At 55.6% G+C, this 23,396-nt stretch overlaps 1 protein-coding gene across 1 annotated transcript in view; it reads left to right on the top strand.

The window, feature by feature from the left end:
* The window catches only part of OBSCN (obscurin, cytoskeletal calmodulin and titin-interacting RhoGEF), a 147,531-nt gene that overhangs the window by 30,769 nt on the left and 93,366 nt on the right, over nucleotides 1–23,396 (top strand). The window contains exons 10-12 of the mRNA XM_079143430.1: nucleotides 5,853–6,128; nucleotides 18,572–18,847; nucleotides 20,100–20,375. Of these exons, the coding sequence (XP_078999556.1) occupies nucleotides 5,853–6,128; nucleotides 18,572–18,847; nucleotides 20,100–20,375 (828 nt within the window). The remainder of the gene's footprint in view (nucleotides 1–5,852; nucleotides 6,129–18,571; nucleotides 18,848–20,099; nucleotides 20,376–23,396) is intronic.

Here is a 23,396-nt window from a genome sequence, read left to right as displayed (position 1 = left end):
TAGGGAGGTGGGGAGCCTGCCCTAGTGCTGAGTATGATGGACGTAGGGAGCATGCCCTAGTGCTGAGTGTAGGGAGGTGGGGAGCCTGCTCTAGTGCTGAGGGTGATGGAGGTGGGGAGCCTGCTCTAGTGCTGAGTGTGATGAAGGTCCGGAGCCTGCTCTAGTGCTAAGTGTGATGGAGGTGGGGAGCCTGCCATAGTGCTGAGTGTAGGGAGGTGGGGAGCCTGCCCTAGTGCTGAGGTTGATGGAGGTGGGGAGCCTGCTCTAGTGCTGAGGGTGATGGAGGTGGGGAGCCTGCTCTAGTGCTGAGTGTGATGAAGGTCAGGAGCCTGCTCTAGTGCTAAGTGTGATGGAAGTGGGGAGCGTGCCCTAGTGCTGAGTGTAGGGAGGTGGGGAGCCTGCCCTAGTGCTGAGGGTGATGGAGGTGGGGAGCCTGCTCTAGCGCTGAGTGTGATGGAGGTCAGGAGCCTGCCCTAGTGCTGAGGGTGATGGAGGTGGGGAGCCTGCTCTAGTGCTGAGTGTGATGGAGGTCGGGAGCCTGCCCTAGTGCGGAGTGTGATGGAGGGGGGGAGCGTGCCCTAGTTCTGAGTGTAGGGAAGTGGGGAGCCTGCTCTAGTGCTGAGGGTGATGGAGGTGGGGAGCCTGCTCTAGTGGTGAGGGTGATGGAGGTGGGGAGCATGCCCTAGTGCTGAGTGTAGGGAGGTGGGGAGCCTGCTCTAGTGCTAAGTGTGATGGAAGTGGGGAGCGTGCCCTAGTGCTGAGTGTAGGGAGGTGGGGAGCCTGCCCTAGTGCTGAGGGTGATAGAGGTGGGGAGCCTGCTCTAGTGCTGAGTGTGATGGAGGTCGGGAGCCTGCCCTAGTGCTGAGTGTGATGGAGGTAGGGAGCCTGCTCCAGTGCTAAGTGTGATGGAAGTGGGGAGTGTGCCCTAGTGCGGAGTGTAGGGAGGTGGGGAGCCTGCTCTAGTGATAAGTGTGATGGAGGTCGGGAGCCTGCCCTAGTGCTGAGGGTGATGGAGGTGGGGAGCCTGCTCTAGCGCTGAGTGTGATGGAGGTCGGGAGCCTGCCCTAGTGTGGAGTGTGATGGAGGGGGGGAGCGTGCCCTAGTGCTGAGTGTAGGGAGGTGGGGAGCCTGCTCTAGTGCTGTGGGTGATGGAGGTGGGGAGCCTGCTCTAGTGGTGAGGGTGATGGAGGTGGGGAGCATGCCCTAGTGCTGAGTGTAGGGAGGTGGGGAGCCTGCTCTAGTGCTAAGTGTGATGGAGGTGGGGAGCGTGCCCTAGTGCTGAGTGTAGGGAGGTGGGGAGCCTGCCCTAGTGCTGAGGGTGATAGAGGTGGGGAGCCTGCTCTAGTGCTGAGTGTGATGGAGGTAGGGAGCCTGCTCCAGTGCTAAGTGTGATGGAAGTGGGGAGTGTGCCCTAGTGCGGAGTGTAGGGAGGTGCGGAGCCTGCTCTAGTGATAAGTGTGATGGAGGTGGGGAGCGTGCCCTAGTGCTGAGTGTAGGGAGGTGGGGAGCCTGCCCTAGTGCTGAGGGTGATAGAGGTGGGGAGCCTGCTCTAGCGCTGAGTGTGATGGAGGTCGGGAGCCTGTCCTAGTGCTGAGGGTGATGGAGGTGGGGAGCGTGCCCTAGTGCTCAGTGTAGGGAGGTGGGGAGCCTGCCCTAGTGCTGAGTGTGATGGAGGTGGGGAGCCTGCCCTCCTGCTGAGTGTAGGGAGGTGGGGAGCCTGTCCTACTGACAAGTGTGATGGATGTGGAGAGCCTGCCCTAGTGCTGAGGGTGATGGAGGTGGGGAGCCTGCCTTAGTGCTGAGTGTGATGGAGGTGGGGAGCCTGCCCTAGTGCTGAGTGTGATGGAGGTGGGGAGCCTGCCTTAGGGCGGTGTGTGATGGAGGTGGAGAGCCTGCCCTATTCTGAGGGTGATGGAGGTGGGGAGCCTGCCCTAGTGCTGAGTGTAGGGAGGTGGGGAGCCTGCCCTAGTGCTGATGTTGATGGAGGTGGAGAGCCTGCCCTAGTGCTTAGTGTAGGGAGGTGGGGAGCCTGCTCTCATACCAAGTGTGATCGAGGTGGGGAGCCTGTCCTAGTGGTGAGGGTGATGGAGGTGGGGAGCCTGCCCTAGTGGTGAGTGTAGGGAGGTGGGGGGCCTGCCCAAGTGTTGAGTGTAGGGAGGTGGGGAGCCTGCCCAAGTGCCCAGTGTGATGAAGGTGGGGAGCCTGCCCTAGTGCTGAGTGTAGGGAGGTGGCGAGCCTGCCCTAGTGGTGAGTGTAGGGAGGTGGGGAGCCTGCCCTAATGCTGAGTGTAGGGAGGTGGGGAGCCTGCCCTAGTGCTGATGTTGATGGAGGTGGAGAGCCTGCCCTAGTGCTGAGTGAAGGGAGGTGGGGAGCCTGCCCTAGTGGTGAGTGTAGGGAGGTTGGGAGCCTGCCCTAGTGCTGAGTGTGATGGAGGTGGGGAGCCTGCCCTACTGCTGAGTGTAGGGAGGTGGGGAGCCTGCCCTACTGCCAAGTGTGATGGAGGTGGGGAGCCTGCCCTAGTGCTGAGTGTAGGGAGGTGGGGAGCCTGCCCTACTGCCAAGTGTGATTGAGGTGGGGAGCCTGCCCTAGTGCTGAGGGTGATGGAGGTAGGGAGCCTGCTCCAGTGCTAAGTGTGATGGAAGTAGGGAGCATGCCCTAGTGCGGAGTGTAGGGAGGTCGGGAGCCTGCTCTAGTGATAAGTGTGATGGAGGTGGGGAGCCTGCCCTAGTGCTGAGTGTGATGGAGGTCGGGTGCCTGCCCTAGTGCTGAGGGTGATGGAGGTGGGGAGCCTGCTCTAGCGCTGAATGTGATGGAGGTCGGGAGCCTGCCCTAGTGCTGAGGGTGATGGAGGTGGGGAGTGTGCCCTAGTGCTTAGTGTAGGAAGGTGGGGAGCCTGCCCTAGTGCTGAGTGTGATGGAGGTGGGGAGCCTGCCCTAGTGCTGAGTGTAGGGAGGTGGGGAGCCTGCCCTACTGCCAAGTGTGATGGAGGTGGGGAGCCTGCCCTAGTGCTGAGGGTGATGGAGGTGGGGAGCCTGCCATAGTGCTGAGTGTGATGGAGGTGGGGAGCCTGCCTTAGGGCGGTGTGTGATGGAGGTGGAGAGCCTGCCCTATTCTGAGGGTGATGGAGGTGGGGAGCCTGCCTTAGTGCTGAGTGTAGGGAGGTGGGGAGCCTGCCCTAGTGCTGAGTGTGATGGAGGTGGGGAGCCTGCCCTAGTGCTGAGTGTAGGGAGGTGGGGAGCCTGCCCTAGTGCTGAGTGTGATGGAGGTGGGGAGCCTGCCCTAGTGCTGAGTGTAGGGAGGTGGGAGCCTGCTCTAGTGCCGAGGGTGATGGAGGTGGGGAGCCTGATCTAGTGCTGAGTGTGATGAAGGTCGGGAGCCTGATCTAGTGCTATGTGTGATGGAGGTGGGGAGCCTGCCATAGTGCTGAGTGTAGGGAGGTGGGGAGCCTGCCCTAGTGCTGAGGGTGATGGAGGTGGGGAGCCTGCTCTAGTGCTGAGTGTGATGGAGGTCGGGAGCCTGCCCTAGTGCGGAGTGTGATGGAGGGGGGGAGCGTGCCCTAGTGCTGAGTGTAGGGAGGTGGGGAGCCTGCTCTAGTGCTGAGGGTGATGGAGGTGGGGAGCCTGCCCTAGTGCCAAGTGTGATGGAGGTGGGGAGCCTGCCCTAGTGCTGAGTGTGATGGAGTTGGGGAGCCTGCCCTAGTGCTGAGTGTGATGGAGGTGGGGAGCCTGCCCTAGTGGTGAGGGTGATGGAGGTGGGGAGCCTGCCCTAGTGCCAAGTGTGATGGATGTGGGGAGCCTGCTCTAGTGCTGAGTGTGATGGAGGTGGGGTGCCTGCCCTAGTGCTGAGTGTGATGGAGGTGGGGAGCCTGCCCTAGTGCTGCGTTAGGGAGGTGGGGAGCTTGTGGTAGTTGTCATTTTAGTGATCCGGGAAGCCCGTGGCGTGTGCCTCCTCCTGGTGAGCTGTCGTGAGAGTCTCCTTATGGTGAGGCTCTGGAGAGGTGCTCTCCATCGGGATCTGTCGGTGATACAGGCGAAGGAACTAGGGCCAGGTGGGGCTCAGCGTGAAGTTCATCCGTCCTCCGGTTGACAATATCCTACTTGATTTCAAGGCTACAGAGGACGCCTGTGGGTGGCCGGGCCACAGAGCAACTAAGACTGTCTGCGTTTTTTGGTTAAGACAGTGAACTGGGATGCTGCAAGAGCCAACCTGGGCTGCCAGGGCCCGACAGGAGGCTGCGGCTCCCTGGCTGGGACCTGTGCGCGCTGGGCTGGTGGGAGACTGGGATCTGTTGGCCTGTCAGTGGGAAGAGGGCCACGGTGAGATGCACCTGGGGAAGCCTGAATTCTTACTCATGGAGGACGATAAGCAGGGCCGAGGACCTCCTGCCCATGGAACGGGCAGCCCGGGGAGGCTGAGGGAGAGCTGTACCACCATGCACGGGTAAGCGAGGCTGCAGCTGGAGGTCGGTGGGCACCCCGGTGCCTTGGCCGCTCTGCCTGTGGGCCTGGCTCTGAGGATGAGGGCAGGAGCGAGGGGAAGAGCCCGTGGGCGGAGGCTGGCCAGCGCCTGTGCCGTCCATCGCTTGCCTGAGCCTGTGAGGACGATGGGGTCTCCTCCCCTCCTGCTGTGGTCCTGCTTGCCCTGGACACCAGATCACTAGGGAGATGTGAGTGAGGGACAGGAATCCAGGTGCTGAAACCCAGGCTTGGCCATGGTCATAGTCCAGTCTGCGGTCATCACAGTGCCTGAGGCCATGTGGCATTTCACGAAGAGGGCAGCTGGCTTGTGCCTCTGGAGGTCCCAGGGCATGGCACCAGTGTGGCGCTGGTGAGGGTCCCGGCCCCGTGTGATGGCAGCCTGCGAGCAGGAGAGGCCATGCCCCAGACCGGGGCCGGGTCTCCCGTGCCCCCAGGACTTCTGGGCTGCACCCTCCCTGGGTTTCCACCAGGCCTGCTCTTGCTGGGCCTCCGGCTGACAGCCCACATGAGGCCAGGCTCCACCCCGTGAAACCTTGGGGACACCGTCAGACACAGCAGATGTGACAACAGCACGTGAGGCCAGCCTCCACCCCGTGAAGCTTGGGGACACGGTCAGACACGGCAGATGTGGCAACAGAACTGTGCATATTTTGGACATTGATGTGTTTTTCAAAAGACTTCAAAATTCAATTCAGGGGGTTCAGAGTTCCTGCAGACTTCTGTTGAGATCTCAGAGAGGTGTCCCTGAGGCAGAAAGCTCCATTAGATGAAAGTGAAAAGTGTCATGTGGCACAAGTAAACCAGCAGTCGGGTCTGGTTCCATCAGTGGGGTGAACTTCTGTAGTGTGAAAACCCACTCTTCGTGAGCAACAGAGATGCTGGTGGAACTGTGACGAGGGAGGGCACCTCAGCACCTGACCTTGCGAGGAAAGGGCTTCCAGGTGGGGCCTGGAGGGTGGGGACAGTCAGGGCCGTGGCTCTGTGGGCTGGTAGGTCCAGGGACCGGGTCCTGCTTGCACTTGTGTCCAGCAGCTTCTCTTCACTGGGTTGGAAGACCAACAGCGGCCAGAAGCAGAGAAAATGATGGCGTGTGTTCTAAGTCCTAAGGGTCACCTCTCAGCCCTGAGTTCCAGACGCAGCTAAACCCCCATTCCGACACGAAGGTGGAATGAAGAATTTTCAGGAAGGATGATCAGAGCGCTTACCATCCACAAAGACTGCTGAAAGAATGGCCAGTGTGTATATGTATTTCTCACAAACACGAAATTTACTCTAGAGCAACAGAGTGGATCCTAGAGGCACAAGAGCTTCGAGGTGAGAAGATGAGTCCTCATTCATTTCTTGCAACTGAATTTTCCTCCCCTCTGTCCCCAGAGCCCAAGGCCGTGTTTGCCAAGGAGCAGCCGGCACACAGCGAGGTGAAGGCCCAGGCGGGGGCCAGTGCCACTCTGAGCTGCGAGGTGGCCCAGGCCCAGACGGAGGTGACGTGGTTCAAGGACGGGAAGAAGCTGAGCCCGAGCTCCCAGGTGCACGTGGAGGCCAAGGGCTGCAGGCGGCAGCTGGTGGTGCGGCAGGCGGGCCAGGCGGACTCTGGGGAGTACAGCTGTGAGGCCGGGGGCCAGAGGGTGTCCTTCCATCTGGATGTCACCGGTGAGTCCTGTGGTTATTCTCATGTCGCCTGGGATAGGCATCAGGAAGTCAGGGTTAGGTGCGACATGGTGGCCTCTTTCTTCAGTTTCCCCTACAAGGATGGTTAGCAGCTGTTCATTACATCTGAACACCTGGAGTTTGCAAAATGTTTTTTTGTTGTTGTTTTTTGTCTTTTCACTTGCTTAAACTCACAACAATGTGAGGAAGGATCGTGATCATTCCCGTTTTAAGACGAGGCCCGTGAGCTCTGTGACTGGCTACGATCTTCCCAGGAAGGACTGGGCGCTGTCAGGATTGTGTGTGCTTGCAGAACTCTGGCTTCCTATCTGTTTTAGCAGCCTGCTCATGACATACAGTCTCTACATTTTGCTTGTATGAAAACATGATCTCACTTGTCAATGCAGAGGGATCTTTTCTCTGGGTATTGAATCATAGTTCAGCTGTTACTTTTTTTTAAACACACACTTATTCATATTTTTTATTGTGATGACAGCATTTTTTAATTTGTTCTGATTACATATTTGTTCGAATTATACAGTAGAATGCATTCTGACACATCATACATAAATGGAGGATAACTTTCCGTTCTTCTGGTTGTACTCGATGCAGAACTACATAGGTGGTGTAATCATATATGCACATTGGGTAATTGTTGCTGCACGCAGCAACAATCCTGAGGATATTTGTTACCGCCTGCAGCGACAGTCTCGCGGGTATTTATCGGAGGTGGACTGGAAATAAACTACTTCTATTCCTGAGCTGCTTCCTTGCTTGCTTGCTTATTCTCTAGCTTATAGAGGAAAAGAGGCTTGCTTGATTTTAGAGGAAGAAAGGCTTTGAGAGGAAGAAAGACTTTGCTTAGAGGAAAAGAGACTTTGCCACGCTTTCAGAGGTCTATTTCTTCTTAGAGTTCTGCTGCTTCTTCTTAGAGGTGCGTCCTGCATCTTGCGAACTAAAGGTGTGTGTTAGAAGTGCGTGCTAAAGGTGCTGTCTATCAGAGGTGCTTCTCAGTAGTGTGTCCCGCGTACTGCGATCTGTGATCTGCGACCTAGAGGTGTGTTCTTAGTCCTCTGCTCTGCGATCTGCCATCTGCCTTCTGCCTACTGCTTACTGCTGCTGCTGCTGCTGCTGCTTACTGCTTACTGCTTTGTGCCTTCTGCCTACTGCCCGCTTATATTCCCTCCAAGAGGCGGTGGGTAGGGCTGACGCCAATTATTAGGTGAGGAGCTAGCCGTCCAATCACGGTAAAGGTCAAAGCAAGCAGGCACGATCAGGAGCACTCGGGAACACCTGTGCACGCGAGGTGTGCGTGGACTTAATTGAATATGGCCAATGACAAAACGCCTGGGTGTGCTTATGCTAACTGACTTCCTCACCACCGATGTGATCAAAACAACCTCTGGCTGGCTGCCAGGCGCCAACTTGGCATAGTCGGCACGGCATAGCCCCCAACAGGTAATAATGTCTAATCCATTCTATCATTTCCACCCCCCTATCCCCTCCCCTCCTGTCATTCTCCTCTGTCTAGTCCAAAGTACCTCTATTCTCCCTGCACCTTATTGTGAATCAGCATCTGCTTATCAGAGGAAGCATTTGGTCCTTTGGGATTGGCTTATTTTGCTTAGCATAATATTCTCCATTTCCATCCACTTAGCAGCAAACGCCACATTTTCATTCCTCCTTAGGCTGATATTCCATGTGTGTACGAAGAAGTCTCTGCATGCAGGCATCTGTTGAGGGCTCCTAGGTTGGTATTCCATGTGTGTATGAAGCAGTCTCTGTATGCAGGCATCTGTTGAGGGCTCCTAGGTTGGAATTCCATGTGTGTACGAAGCACAGTCTCTGTATGCAGGCATCTGTTGAGGGCTCCTAGGTTGGTATTCCATGTGTGTACGAAGCACAGTGTCTGCATGCAGGCATCTGTTGAGGGCTCCTAGGTTGGTATTCCATGTGTGTACGAAGCACAGTCTCTGCATGCAGGCATCTGTTGAGAGCTCCTAGGTTGGTATTCCATTGTGTACGAAGCACAGTCTCTGCATGCAGGCATCTGTTGAGGGCTCTTAGGTTGGTATTCCATGTGTGTACGAAGCACAGTCTCTGCATGCAGGCATCTGTTGAGGGCTCCTAGGTTGATATTCCATGTGTGTACGAAGCAGTCTCTGCATCCAGGCATCTGTTGAGGGCTCCTAGGCTGGTATTCCATGTGTGCACGAAGCACAGTCTCTGCATGCAGGCATCTGTTGAGGGCTCCTAGGTTGGTATTCCATGTGTGCACAAAGCACAGTGTCTGCATCCAGCCATCTGTTGAGGGCTCCTAGGTTGATATTCCATGTGTGTACGAAGCAGTCTCTGCATCCAGGCATCTGTTGAGGGCTCCTAGGTTGGTATTCCATGTGTGCACGAAGCACAGTCTCTGCATGCAGGCATCTGTTGAGGGCTCCTAGGTTGGTATTCCATGTGTGTACGAAGCACAGTGTCTGCATGCAGCCATCTGTTGAGGGCTCCTAGGTTGGTATTCCATGTGTGTACGAAGCACAGTCTCTGCATGCAGGCATCTGTTGAGGGCTCCTAGGTTGATATTCCATGTGTGTACGAAGCACAGTCTCTGCATCCAGGCATCTGTTGAGGGCTCCTAGGTTGGTATTCCATGTGTGTACGAAGCAGTTTCTGCATCCAGGCATCTGTTGAGGGCTCCTAGGCTGGTATTCCATGTGTGCACGAAGCACAGTCTCTGCATGCAGGCATCTGTTGAGGGCTCCTAGGTTGGTATTCCATGTGTGTACGAAGCACAGTGTCTGCATGCAGCCATCTGTTGAGGGCTCCTAGGTTGGTATTCCATGTGTGTACGAAGCACAGTCTCTGCATGCAGGCATCTGTTGAGGGCTCCTACGTTGGTATTCCATGTGTGTATGAAGCACAGTCTCTGCATGCAGGCATCTGTTGAGGGCTCCTAGGTTGGTATTCCATGTGTGTACGAAGCACAGTCTCTGCATGCAGACATCTGTTGAGGGCTCCTAGGTTGATATTCCATGTGTGTACGAAGCAGTCTCTGCATCCAGGCATCTGTTGAGGGCTCTTAGGTTGGTATTCCATGTGTGTACGAAGCACAGTCTCTGCATCCAGGCATCTGTTGAGGGCTCCTAGGCTGGTATTCCATGTGTGTACGAAGCAGTCTCTGCATCCAGGCATCTGTTGAGGGCTCCTAGTTTGGTATTCCATGTGTGCACGAAGCACAGTCTCTGCATCCAGGCATCTGTTGAGGGCTCTTAGGTTGGTATTCCATGTGTGTACGAAGCACAGTGTCTGCATGCAGGCATCTGTTGAGGGCTCTTAGGTTGGTATTCCATGTGTGTACGAAGCAGTCTCTGCATCCAGGCATCTGTTGAGGGCTCCTAGGTTGGTATTCCATGTGTGCACGAAGCACAGTCTCTGCATGCAGGCATCTGTTGAGGGCTCCTAGGTTGGTATTCCATGTGTGTACGAAGCACAGTGTCTGCATGCAGCCATCTGTTGAGGGCTCCTAGGTTGGTATTCCATGTGTGTACGAAGCACAGTCTCTGCATGCAGACATCTGTTGAGGGCTCCTAGGTTGATATTCCATGTGTGTACGAAGCAGTCTCTGCATCCAGGCATCTGTTGAGGGCTCTTAGGTTGGTATTCCATGTGTGTACGAAGCACAGTCTCTGCATCCAGGCATCTGTTGAGGGCTCTTAGGTTGGTATTCCATGTGTGTACGAAGCACAGTCTCTGCATCCAGGCATCTGTTGAGGGCTCCTAGGCTGGTATTCCATGTGTGTACGAAGCAGTCTCTGCATCCAGGCATCTGTTGAGGGCTCCTAGGCTGGTATTCCATGTGTGCACGAAGCACAGTCTCTGCATGCAGGCATCTGTTGAGGGCTCTTAGGTTGGTATTCCATGTGTGTACGAAGCACAGTCTCTGCATGCAGGCATCTGTTGAGGGCTCCTAGGTTGGTATTCCATGTGTGTACGAAGCACAGTCTCTGCATCCAGGCATCTGTTGAGGGCTCCTAGGTTGGTATTCCATGTGTGTACGAAGCACAGTCTCTGCATGCAGGCATCTGTTGAGGGCTCCTAGGCTGATATTCCATGTGTGTACGAAGCAGTCTCTGCATCCAGGCATCTGTTGAGGGCTCTTAGGTTGGTATTCCATGTGTGTACGAAGCACAGTCTCTGCATCCAGGCATCTGTTGAGGGCTCCTAGGCTGGTATTCCATGTGTGTACGAAGCAGTCTCTGCATCCAGGCATCTGTTGAGGGCTCCTAGGTTGGTATTCCATGTGTGCACGAAGCACAGTCTCTGCATGCAGGCATCTGTTGTGGGCTCCTAGGTTGATATTCCATGTGTGTATGAAGCAGTCTCTGCATGCAGGCATCTGTTGAGGGCTCCTAGGTTGGTCCCACAGTCCAGCTACTGTGATGGGAGCTCAGCAGCTACTTTCTCTCCTATTTGAAGAAGCCATTCCATTGTCTTTTTTATTTTTATTTTTTTTGCGGTGCTGGGGATTGAACCCGGGGCCTTGTGCTTGAGAGGTGAGCACTCTACCCACTGAGCCATCCTCAGCCCCATTCCATGGTCTTCTGGTTTCTGTATTTGCTCTGAAATGCTCTGCATCAGGTTCACTACGGTTCCCTTGAGAGTCATGTATATTTTTCATCCTGTTTCTCCTGACTTTTCATTTCGGTCTTGATGTTGTGCAGCGCTACCTTGATGAGCTTTATGTGGTTTCCTTTGTGCTCATTCCAGTGGGCTTGCTGGGCCTCATAGATCTGTGGGTTCATATCCTTCCTCAGTTGTTGGTGTACTTGGTCTTCGCTCTGCTGTTCCACCTGTGTCCCTTTTGAGACTCCTGTTTTGCTCTGTTAGACATGTTCATGTTTTTAACAGATGTATCATATGTATCCTTCTCTACCTCATAATCCTGGGCTCCACCCTGATGAATGATGAACACTGTCTTGTGGGGCAGTATTGGGTTCAACCCTCAAGAATAGATGAAGACTGTCTGAGTGAGGGAGTGAGGTCCTGGTCTCCACCCTTGTGAATGATGAACACTGTGCTGTGGAGCAGTTCAGGTGTTGGGTTCAACCCTGAAGAAAAGATGAAGACTGTCTGAGTGAGGGAGTGAGGTCCTGGGCTCCCCCCTCATGAATGATGAACATTGACTTGTGGAGCAGTTCAGGTATTGGGTTCAACCCTGAAGAATAGATGAAGACTGTCTGAGTGAGGGAGTGAGGTCCTGGGCTCCACCCTCATGAATGGTGAACACTGTCTTGTCGAGCAATTCAGGTATTAGGTTCAACCCTCAAGAATAGATGAAGACTGTGTGAGTGGAGGGAGTGAGGTCCTGGGCTCCACCCTCGGCAATGATGAACACTATCTTGTGGAGCAGTTCAGGTATTGTGTTCAACCGTCAAGAACAGATGACGACTGTCTTGTGGAGCAGTTCAGGTATTGTGTTCAACCCTGAAGAATAGATGAAGACTGTCTGAGTGGAGGGAGTGAGGTCCTGGACTCCACCCTCATGAATGATGAACATTGTCTTGTGGAGCAGTTCAGGTATTGTTTTCAACCCTCAAAAGTAGATGAAGACTCTCTGAGTGAGGGAGTGAGGTCCTGGGCTCCACCCTCATGAAGGATGAACACTGTCCTGTGGAGCTGTTCAGGTATTGTGTTCAACCCTCAAGAACAGATGAAGACTGTCTGAGTGAGGGAGTGAGGTCCTGGGCTCCCCCCTCGTGAATGATGAACACTGTCTTGTGGAGCAGTTCAGGTGTTGGGTTCAACTCTAAGAATAGATGAAGTCTGAGTGGAGGGAGTGAGGTCCAGGGCTCCACCCTCGTGAATGATGAACTCTGTCTTGTGGAGCAGTTCAGGTTTTGGGTTCAACCCTGAAGAATAGACGAAGACTGTCTGAGTGGTAGGAGTGAGGTCCTGGGCTCCCCCCTCGTGAATGATGAACACTGTCTTGTGGAGTAGTTCAGGTATTGTGTTTAACCCTCAAGAGCAGATGAAGACTGTCTTGAGTGAGGGAGTGAGATCCTGGGCTCCCCCCTCGTGAATGATGAACACTGTCCTGTGGAGCAGTTCAGGTATTGGGTTCAACCCTGAAGAATAGATGAAGACTGTCTGAGTGGTAGGAGTGAGGTCCTGGGCTCCCCCCTCGTGAATGATGAACACTGTCCTGTGGAGCAGTTCAGGTATTGTGTTGAACCCTCAAGAATAGATGAAGACTGTCTTGAGTGAGGGAGTGAGGTCCTGGGCTCCACCCTCGTGAATGATGAACACTGTCTTGTGGAGTAGTTCAGGTATTGTGTTTAACCCTCAAGAGCAGATGAAGACTGTCTTGAGTGAGGGAGTGAGATCCTGGGCTCCCCCCTCGTGAATGATGAACACTGTCTTGTGGAGCAGTTCAGGTATTGAGTTCAACCCTCAAGAACAGATGAAGACTGTCTGAGTGAGGTCCTGGGCTCCCCCCTCGTGAATGATGAACACTGTCTTGTGGAGCAGTTCAGGTGTTGGGTTCAACTCTAAGAATAGATGAAGTCTGAGTGGAGAGAGTGAGGTCCAGGGCTTCACCCTCATGAATGATGAACTCTGTTTTGTGGAGCATTTCAGGTTTTGGGTTCAACCATGAAGAATAGACGAAGACTGTCTGAGTGGTAGGAGTGAGGTCCTGGGCTCCACCCTCGTGAATGATGAACACTGTCTTGTGGAGCAGTTCAGGTATTGGTTTCAACCCTCAAGAGTAGATGAAGAGTGTCTGAGTGGTAGGAGTGAGGTCCTGGGCTCCACCCTCGTGAATGATGAACACTGTCTTGTGGAGCAATTCAGGTGTTGGATTCATCTCCAAGAATAGATGAAGACTGAGTGGAGGGAGTGAGGTCCAGGGCTCCATCCTCTTGAATGATGAACACTGTCCTGTGGAGCAGTTCAGGTATTGGGTTCAACCCTCAAGAGTAGATGAAGAGTGTCTGAGTGAGGGAGTGAGGTCCTGGACTCCACCCTCATGAATGATGAACACTGTCCTGTGGAGCAGTTCAGGTATTGGGTTCAACCCTCAAGAGTAGTTGAAGACTGTCTGAGTGAGGGAGTGAGGTCCTGGGCTCCCCCCTTGTGAATGATGAACACTGTCCTGTGGAGCAGTTCAGGTATTGTTTTCAACCCTCAAGAATAGATGAAGACTGTCTGAGTGGAGGGAGTGAGGTCCTGGGCTCCCCCCTCGTGAATGATGAACACTGTCTTGTGGAGCAGTTCAGGTATTGGGTTCAACCCTCAAGAATAGATGAAGACTGTCTGAGTGAGGGAGTGAGGTCCTGGGCTCCACCTTCATGAATGATGAACACTGTCTTGTGGAGCAGTTCAGGTATTGGGTTCAACCCTCAAGAATAGATGAAGACTGTCTGAGTGAGGGAGTGAGGTCCTCGGCTCCACCCTCGTGACTGATGAACACTGTGCTGTGGAGCAGTTCAGGTGTTGGGTTCAACCCTCAAGAATAGATGAAGACTGTCTGAGTGAGGGAGTGAGGTCCTAGACTCCACCCTCGTGATTGATGAACACTGTCCTGTGGAGCAGTTCAGGTGTTGGGTTCAACCCTCAAGAACAGATGAAGACTGTCTGAGTGAGGGAGTGAGGTCCTGGGCTCCCCCCTCGTGAATGATGAACACTGTCTTGTGGAGCAGTTCAGGTGTTGGGTTCAACCCTCAAGAACAGATGAAGACTGTCTGAGTGAGGGAGTGAGGTCCTGGGCTCCCCCCTCGTGATTGATGAACACTGTCTTGTGGAGCAGTTCAGGTGTTGGGTTCAACCCTCAAGAACAGATGAAGACTGTCTGAGTGAGGGAGTGAGGTCCTGGGCTCCCCCCTCGTGATTGATGAACACTGTCTTGTGGAGCAGTTCAGGTGTTGGGTTCAACCCTCAAGAACAGATGAAGACTGTCTGAGTGAGGGAGTGAGGTCCTGGGCTCCCCCCTCGTGAATGATGAACACTGTCTTGTGGAGCAGTTCAGGTGTTGGGTTCAACCCTCAAGAACAGATGAAGACTGTCTGAGTGAGGGAGTGAGGTCCTGGGCTCCACCCTTGTGAATGATGAACACTGTGCTGTGGAGCAGTTCAGGTGTTGGGTTCAACCCTCAAGAACAGATGAAGACTGTCTGAGTGAGGGAGTGAGGTCCTGGGCTCCCCCCTCGTGATTGATGAACACTGTCTTGTGGAGCAGTTCAGGTGTTGGGTTCAACCCTCAAGAACAGATGAAGACTGTCTGAGTGAGGGAGTGAGGTCCTGGGCTCCACCCTTGTGAATGATGAACACTGTGCTGTGGAGCAGTTCAGGTGTTGGGTTCAACCCTCAAGAACAGATGAAGACTGTCTGAGTGAGGGAGTGAGGTCCTGGGCTCCACCCTTGTGAATGATGAACACTGTGCTGTGGAGCAGTTCAGGTGTTGGGTTCAACCCTCAAGAATAGATGAAGACTGTCTGAGTGAGGGAGTGAGGTCCTGGACTCCCCCCTCGTGATTGATGAACACTGAAACCCCAGAAACCACTTTGGAAATGGGAACTCATGCAAGAGATTTTATTAAGCAAACAGACAGAGTGTCTCCCTGCATGGTGAGAGAGAGAAAGTGAGAGGAAAAGAGAGGGAGAGAGTGAGCAGACACAAGACAGAGAGTGAAAACCAAGAGGAGAGAGCATGAAATTGAGTGTAGGGAGAGAGAAAATGGTGGCGGAGCTATTCTTAAGTAGTTTGCAGGCTCATAACAGACCAGTGATTGCCGAGAATGTGTACAGGCTGAGAATCTGGACCCATTACTGCTGAGAATGTTCACAGGCTGAGGAGGGGACCAATGACAGGCTAGGATGTTCACAGACTGACAATATGGTTGCAAAATGGTGTGGGGAGGGAGGATAATGGCAGATCTGATGCCAGTGAACATGGTTTTGAGTGGGGAGATCAGGTCTTGGACTCCATCCTCACGCGTGGATGAACCCTGAAGTCCGGTCATGGTGTTCACTTTTGTGGGCTGATCATTACTGACTTGCAGGTGTTGGTGGAGACCTTTGGGATGCATTAGTGCCTGGAGAATGGGTTGTTTTAAGGCTGCTGGTGCCTCACGCGTATCACATGCTTTTTCCACTGTGATGCCATGAGGCCTCCCCAGCGCCAAGGCAGTGCCACACCATGCTCTTGCACCTCAAGGTCTGAGCTATATGACCTCCTTTTATAATACCTGGCCTCATAATTATAGCAACACAAAATGAACCACACAGCTCTGTAGCCTCCTGCCCTGTGCAGCCTCAATCTCCTCAAGTCTGGGGTAGAAATGATGCAACCATGAGCTTCATTCTCTACTGCTGTTTCCTGGGAGCTTGACTCCTCAATCTCAGATTTATTTCTGCTTGTGTGAGAAGTCCTGCATCGTTGGCTTCTGTATTTCTAACAGCTGCTGTGTGCCTGGACCTTAGCATGGGTTTTCACTCTTCGGTCATAGCAGCAAGGAAAAACAAGGGCCCAGTGTGACCACACCTCTGACAGGATCCCTCTCTCAGGACCTTGCCTCCCACACTCAGAACGCCAGGCTGCTCTAAAGCACTCCTTCATCTTTCTGCTTATGTCATTCCTATCCTGCACGTAGTCCATAGCACTCACCAGGGCTGAGGGTCCCTGTATATCACTCTGACAAAGTTGTTCCCTGACTTTGGGTGTGCAACCGCGGAGAGCCTGGGTCCTCCTGCTCAGTCTCCTCCTCCAGCATGGCTCCCTGACTGACCTCGTGAGCCTGGACCCTCCTGCTCAGTCTCCTCCTCCAACAGGGCTCCCTGACTGACCTCACAGAGCCTGGGTCCTCCTGCTCAGTCTCCTCCTCCAGCATGGCTCCCTGACTGACCTCGTGAGCCTGGACCCTCCTGCTCAGTCTCCTCCTCCAGCATGGCTCCCTGACTGACCTCACAGAGCCTGGGTCCTCCTGCTCAGTCTCCTCCTCCAGCATGGCTCCCTGACTGACCTCACAGAGCCTGGGTCCTCCTGCATAGTCTCCTCCTCCAGCATGGCTCCCTGACTGACCTCACAGAGCCTAGGTCCTCCTGCTCAGTCTCCTCCTCCAGCATGGCTCCCTGACTGACCTCACAGAGCCTGGGTCCTCCTGCTCAGTCTCCTCCTCCAACATGGCTCCCTGACTGACCTCAGAGAGCCTGGGTCCTCCTGCTCAGTCTCCTCCTCCAACATGGCTCCCTGCCTGACCTCTCAGAGCCTGGGTCCTCCTGCTGAGTCTGTTCCTCCAGCATGGCTCCCTGACTGACCTCACAGAGCCTCAGTCCTCCTGCATAGTCTCCTCCTGCAGCATGGCTCCCTGCCTGACCTCACAGAGCCTGGGTCCTCCTGCTGAGTCTGTTCCTCCAGCATGGCTCCCTGACTGACCTCACAGAGCCTCAGTCCTCCTGCATAGTCTCCTCCTGCAGCATGGCTCCCAGGCTGAGCTCACAGAGCCTGGGTCCTCCTGCTCAGTCTCCTCCTCCAGCATGGCTCCCTGACTGACCTCACAGAGCCTGGGTCCTCCTGCTCAGTCTCCTCCTCCAACATGGCTCCCTGACTGACCTCACAGAGCCTGGGTCCTCCTGCTCAGTCTCCTCTTCCAGCATGGCTCCCAGGCTGAGCTCACAGAGCCTGGGTCCTCCTGCTCAGTCTCCTCCTCCAGCATGGCTCCCTGACTGACCTCACAGAGCCTGGGTCCTCCTGCTCAGTCTCCTCCTCCTACATGGCTCCCTGACTGACCTCACAGAGACTGGGTCCTCCTGCTCAGTCTCCTCCTCCAGCATGGCTCCCAGGCTGACCTCACAGAGCCTGGGTCCTCCTGCTCAGTCTCCTCCTCCAGCATGGCTCCCTGACTGACCTCACAGAGCCTGGGTCCTCCTGCTCAGTCTCCTCCTCCTACATGGCTCCCTGGCTGAGCTCACAGAGCCTGGGTCCTCCTGCTCAGTCTCCTCCTCCTACATGGCTCCCTGTCTGAGCTCACAGAGCCTGGGTCCTCCTGCATAGTCTCATCTTCCAGCATGGCTCCCTGGCTGACCTCACAGAACATAGGCCCTGGTGTCCATGGTCCGTCTGTCTTTGTCTCCCTGTTCTGGAAGTGCTGTGGGAGCACACCATCTGACCGGGGCCGTTTTGGCCGCCGTCTGCGGCGTCTGCTGCTCTGGGTCCTGACAGTTGTTAGCCTGGAGGCGAGTGAGCCACTGAATGACTGCGTCCACAGTGTGGAATCTCATGTTCATATTTATGTGCATTTGAAGTTTTCAGCATTTTAATGTGCCCGAGTATTTTAAACCAGTGGCCAAAATTGCAGCATGCCTCTGTAAGTTGTATTAGTGTTTGATTAAATATTTAATTCTGATGTAATTAAATTACATCCCAACTTAAAAAAATCAGTAAAGACAAATTGTTAAAAGGATCGAAGTGGAAGCCTTCTATACCTGCAGAAAGGGACAGGGATGGAAACTCACGCTGTACCTGGCACTGTTCCATTTGAGCGGCACATGCACACTTCGAGCAGCTGGCGGACAGGGTGTGGGAAGTTGCCCTGCTGAGCATGCACTTGGTGCCTATTTGGAGAGGTCTGTCAGGCCACGCACAGCCCTTTCCCACCACCAACATCCACAGCAGCCTTTCTCGGTGTATCTCCGCCTGGAACAATCCCCATCCAGCCAGAGTAAGGGAATCGCTTGTGGCACTAGTACCCCCAGAACAGGAGAGCAGTCTGCGCGTGAGCGACAGCCCAGCGGCTCTCAAGACCCTGTGCTGGATGAGAGGCCGCCCCACCCTGCACTGAAGAATCGCACTCAGGCAGGGCTGTTGGGCCTGTGAGTTCCGTAGCACCACCGCCCTGTGCAGCCTGCTGTGTGGCGCAAGCTGACTTTGTCCTTGAGAAATCGGAGGCCAGGCCAGGGCAGCATGTTACAGAGGTCAGACAGCGGCTGCCCAGGTCTGCTCTGTGTGTGGGCCGCTGGGAGTGAGTTGAGGTGCTCTGGTTGGGTGGAAAGAGGAATTCCTGAAGTCGATGGGCCGGCACCTGGATGTGAGCTGCAGTCAGAGACAGCATGTGGTTTGTAGAGGACAAAGGTGTGCCAGCTCTGGGGAGGTGATGACGAGCCACCAGGACCTGCCACACGAGGCCAGCAGTGTGGCAAGTGAGCCCAGGACAAGGAGTCAGAGAACAGCTTCCTTCAGATGCCACCGGCTCAGGCCATGGCACATAAGCAGCTGACCCCGAAGAGAGGGGATGCCGTGTGACACAGGAAGTCCCCACTCTGATGAGGCTTCAGTGCATGGAGCTTGAGCTCCCGTCCTGTCATGTAGGGTGACACCAGCATCCTGCCTCTGACCTGTGTGTCCCTCTCCTGGACAGTCTCTGACCCGTGCGTCCCTCCCTTGTGTCCCCAGAGCCCAAGGTGGTATTTGCCAAGGAGCAGCCGGCACACAGCGAGGTGAAGGCCCAGGCGGGGGCCAGTGCCACTCTGAGCTGCGAGGTGGCCCAGGCCCAGACGGAGGTGACGTGGTTCAAGGACGGGAAGAAGCTGAGCCCGAGCTCCCAGGTGCACGTGGAGGCCAAGGGCTGCAGGCGGCAGCTGGTGGTGCGGCAGGCGGGCCAGGCGGACTCCGGGGAGTACAGCTGTGAGGCCGGGGGCCAGAGGGTGTCCTTCCGCCTGGATGTCACAGGTGGGTGCTGCCGGGCCTGCTGTGAATGGAGGGAGGGACAGGTTGGTGGGACGCTCCAGGCACCTTGGCAGGCTGGGCTCTGTGAGGCCCTGTGTCCTTCCTGACCTTGGGCTCAGCACCCGTGACCCAGCTCTGGGTGGTGTGGGCACTGGGTTGCCTGTGACTGGAGAGCTGTCCTGCAGGTGGCCGGGGCTCCCTCTGCCTGCCCTGCCTACGTGCTGGGCCACAGCTCCAGTAGCCCTCGCTTGGGCCCTTTGGAATCCTGAGCATCCATCTGTCCTCCCTCCTCATCTCCTCCCCTGCTCACTGTGACCTGTCCCTGAGCCTGGGAAGGGGGTCACACACTGCTCAGAGCCCCTCTCCTGATGGCCTGCCTGGTGCTGGGCTCTCTCCTGATGGGCCCGAAGTGGCACTGAGCTCTCTGCTGATTGACTGCTCTGAGCTCTCTGTTGATTGGCCCACACTGGAATTGAGCTCTCTGCTGATTGGCCCACACTGGCCCTGAGCTCTCTGCTGATTGGCATCCACTCACCTTGAGCTCTCTGCTGATTGGCCTCCACTCGTCTTGAGCTCTCTGCTGATTGGCCCACACAGGCAGTGAGCTCTCTGCTGATTGGCCCACACTGGTGCTGAGCTCTCTGCTGATTGGCCTACACTGGCGCTGAGCTCTCTGCTGATTGGCCCACACAGGCAGTGAGCTCTCTGCTGATTGGCCCACACTGGTGCTGAGCTCTCTACTGATGGGCCTGCAGTGGCACTGAGCTCTCTGCTGATTGGCTGGTTCTGAGCTCTCTGCTGATTGGCTGCACTTGCAGTCTGCTCTCCTGTGATCCTTTGGTACTGTGGCCAACAAAGAAGTGGATTTCTGGTTTGGTGCTCAGGGTGGACTTCCCTCCTGAGTCCACCTCCTCCTGCTTTTGTGCCCCTTGCATACTGGGAGACAGCCAGCAAGCCACAATGGCCTGGGTCCCTGAGGAGAAGGGTCATGGCCGGTTCCCTTCAGGATCCGGGTGGATCAGGAAGTGCTCAGGGCTCTGATGAGGACAGGCTGCCCAGCCGTCCACACACCAGCCTTGGAGTTTGCAGCTTGGGTCACGTGTAGGGTAGAGCTGTGTGTGTGGCCATGCAGTGCTGTGCTAACGATGGACACCTTGCCTTGGCCATCCCTGGGTTCAGGGTGAGCTCAGGCTCTGAGACGGGGTGGGTCTGTTCTGGAGTCTCTGACCCGTGTGTCCCCCCACTCTGTCCCCAGAGCCCAAGGTGGTATTTGCCAAGGAGCAGCCGGCACACAGCGAGGTGAAAGCCCAGGCGGGGGCCAGTGCCACTCTGAGCTGCGAGGTGGCCCAGGCCCAGACGGAGGTGACGTGGTTCAAGGACGGGAAGAAGCTGAGCCCGAGCTCCCAGGTGCACGTGGAGGCCAAGGGCTGCAGGCGGCAGCTGGTGGTGCGGCAGGCGGGCCAGGCAGACTCTGGGGAGTACAGCTGTGAGGCCGGGGGCCAGAGGGTGTCCTTCCGCCTGGATGTCACTGGTGAGTCCTGCGGTTCTTGTTTGGAGGTGATGAGCCTGACCATTGGCCCGCGTGGACTGTCTTGTGTTCCTCTGTAGATTTCATCTGTGTGTTCCGTCTTCCTTATGCAGTACAGCGGCTCGCTGGCTCAGTGCGTAGAGTGAGGGCTCTTTCTGAGCTTCTGGTGGAGTTTCCACTCTGTAGTGCTCAGTCACCCCACGGTGTCTTCCCAGAGCCTTCCAGGTGCTCCTTGGTGTCCAGGACACTGGCTCTCCCAGGCCCCGTGGTTGAGTTGGACCAGGTGTCTCGCCTGAGTCCTCTGGGTTTCCTTCTGTTGGATGCTCTGGTGGCCTCACGGCCCACTCATCCTGCACCACTGGCTAGTTCTCACTGGTGAGAGATGTCTGATTTCACCTGACTGGGGTGTGGGTGTATTTCATCCACCGCAGGGTGTGTGGAATCATCTCACGGCATCTGTGGCACGTTGAAGTTCTAGTGTTCTGGGCAGCTTCCCCTTCCTGTGCGTGGTGTGGCCATGGTCTGTGACCCAACGTGTTGGGCAACCCTCAACAGGAGTGGGATGTCTGACTCCGCGCTCTGTTGCTGCCTATGCAGAGAAATCCCACAGCCGTGGAGCTAGGTCTGCACTGAGGAGCTCGGAAATGTCTTTTCAAGGCAGCCGTTGTTTCCCTCTGGTCTTTAGGAGGGCATTCTGTGTTAGAATCGCCCATGGAGTTTGATTCGCAACCTTAGCCAGGGAAAGGGTAAGGGGTTGTGCATGTCACTGCGCTGCTGACACCGAGTTCCTCCAGGCAGTACAGGCAGCACAGCATTTCCTCAAAGACATTTCCCATCCTTCCTGGTGGTTCAGAGAAGCTGGAAACAAAATATTTTTTTTCTCATCAAGAGGGTTGTATTAGTTGGACTGTGACTGTTCCTCAGTGGTAGAGCGCTTGACTAGTAGGTGCGAGGCACTGGATTTGATCCTTGGCACAGCACAAAAATAAATAAAGGTATTGTGTTCATCTACAACTAAAAAAATTTTTTAAAAGAGTCATATTAGTTCAGTTTTCATTGCTACAACAAAATACCTGAAGCTGAAGACTTTACAAAGCAAAGGGTAAATGATTTAGCTCCCTGTTCTGTTCTGGAGCCTGCGTGTCGGAACACCACGGCCCTGGCTCTGGTGAGGACCCGGTGGCTGTGTGGCAGCGTGGTGAGAGGTCACCGTGGATTAGGCCGGAGGGAGTGGAGGGGCCGGGCTCGCTCTCTATAACAGCTGCTTGAGAGCTCGCAGGTCCCCAGGAGCTGCCTGACCCTTCCCAGGGCATGCCCTGTGCCTGACCAGCTCCCAACAGGCCGCACCTCACTCAGTTTTTAATGGACACCTCGTAATCGCTCATGTTTTGGGACACAGTGTGACATTTCAGCACGCGATGCAATGGGTACAGGTCAGATCGAAGTCACTTCACACGTGGATCCTGTCTTATCCTGGGAGCATCATGGTCCTCTCCGCTGGCCGTTCGGCTCGCCCTGCTGTTGTCAGCCGTGGCTGCCCCACTGACTGTAGCACATTAGACGCCATTCCTCCCGCCACGTTGCCGGTGGGGACCACGCTTCCAGCACCTGAGCCTTAGGGACAGCCGCACCCCAGCCACGGCCGGACCCCTGCCCTGCACCCTGGCGCCATCCTAGCCCCTCAGGCTTGAGCCGCTCGCAGTGACTCGTGGGTTTACGGTGCCCCACACCCACTGTGTAAAAAGTGTTATTTTAAGAAAAAGTGGCAATTTGTTTCGTAGTACTGAATAGAAGAGGTTTGGAATTTGGCCGGATTCTCAGGAAGGAGTAGTAATAGAAGAAGAAACAGGCAACTCAAGACTCTCGTGACCTTACCTGAGTGGACAGAGCGCCTACCCCAGGTGGTCTGCATGGACCACCCTCCTGCAGATCTCCCAGGAGCAGGGAGAGCTGGCTGACTGGGGAAGCCTCAGGGCCACGCCTGCTCTGAGGAGGGACGAAACCCCAGGCCGCCTGCTGTGCTGCCCCCTTGTGCCCCTGCACAGAACAGCAGGAGACATAGCTACCTCCCGGTGCAGGGGGTGCGGACACCAGCACAGGGCGGTCAGCAGGGCGCGGTCAGCAGGGTTTCCCTTGAGTTCAGCTTCTTAGTGGCACAACACTTCTGGCGGGTGAGGAGCACACGGGGAGGGTTGAGTCTGCAGCAGACCCGCTGGCAGACACAGCACCAGGAAGCCAGGAGGAAACCCAAGAAGAGTGTGAGAGCTTGAGAGCCTCAAAGGGGGGCCTCAGATGCCACCGTCATCAGAGAGAAACAGTCAGACTCAGCCGCAGAGCTGAGCAGACTGCAGGGGAGCCAGCAGAGGGGGCCCCTTCCTCCCTCCTCTCCCTCCTCTCCCTCTCCCTCCCTCCCTCTCTCTCCCTCTCCCTCCCTCCCTCTCTCTCCTTCCCCCTCTCCCTCCCTCTCTCCCTCCCCCTCTCCCTCCCTCTCCCTCCCTCCTTCTCCCTCCCTCCCTCCCCGTCCCTCCCTCTCCCTCCCCCTCTCCCTCCCTCCCTCTTCGTCCCTCTCCCTCCCTCTCTCCCTCCCCCTCTCCCTCCCTCTCCCTCCCTCCTTCTCCCTCCCTCCCTCCCCGTTCCTCCCTCTCCCTCCCCCTCTCCCTCCCTCCCTCTTCGTCCCTCTCCCTCCCTCTCTCCCTCCCCCTCTCCCTCCCTCTCCCTCCCTCCTTCTCCCTCCCTCCCTCCCCGTCCCTCCCTCTCCCTCCCCCTCTCCCTCCCTCTCCCTCCCTCTCCTTCTCTTTCTCTCCCTCCCTCCTTGTCTCTCTCCCTCCCTCTCCCTCCCCCTCTCCCTCCCTCTTCGTCCCTCTCCCTCCCTCCCTTTCTCTCTGTTTCTTTCCCTTCCTTCCTCTCCCGCTCTCCCTCCTTTCCTTCCTTTCTGTCTTTACTGTTGGACTCATGGAAGGAGTGGACAGGACACGATCTTTTTGTAAAGGATCTTGGAACAGTTAACTGTGAGGAACCAACTGG

The sequence above is a fragment of the Sciurus vulgaris genome, assembly GCF_902686455.1.
Source record: "Sciurus vulgaris genome assembly, chromosome: 6".
Taxonomy (NCBI): Eukaryota; Metazoa; Chordata; class Mammalia; order Rodentia; family Sciuridae; genus Sciurus; species Sciurus vulgaris.
Note: the sequence above shows the minus strand (reverse complement) of the source record. Positions and strands in the feature narration are given on the sequence as shown.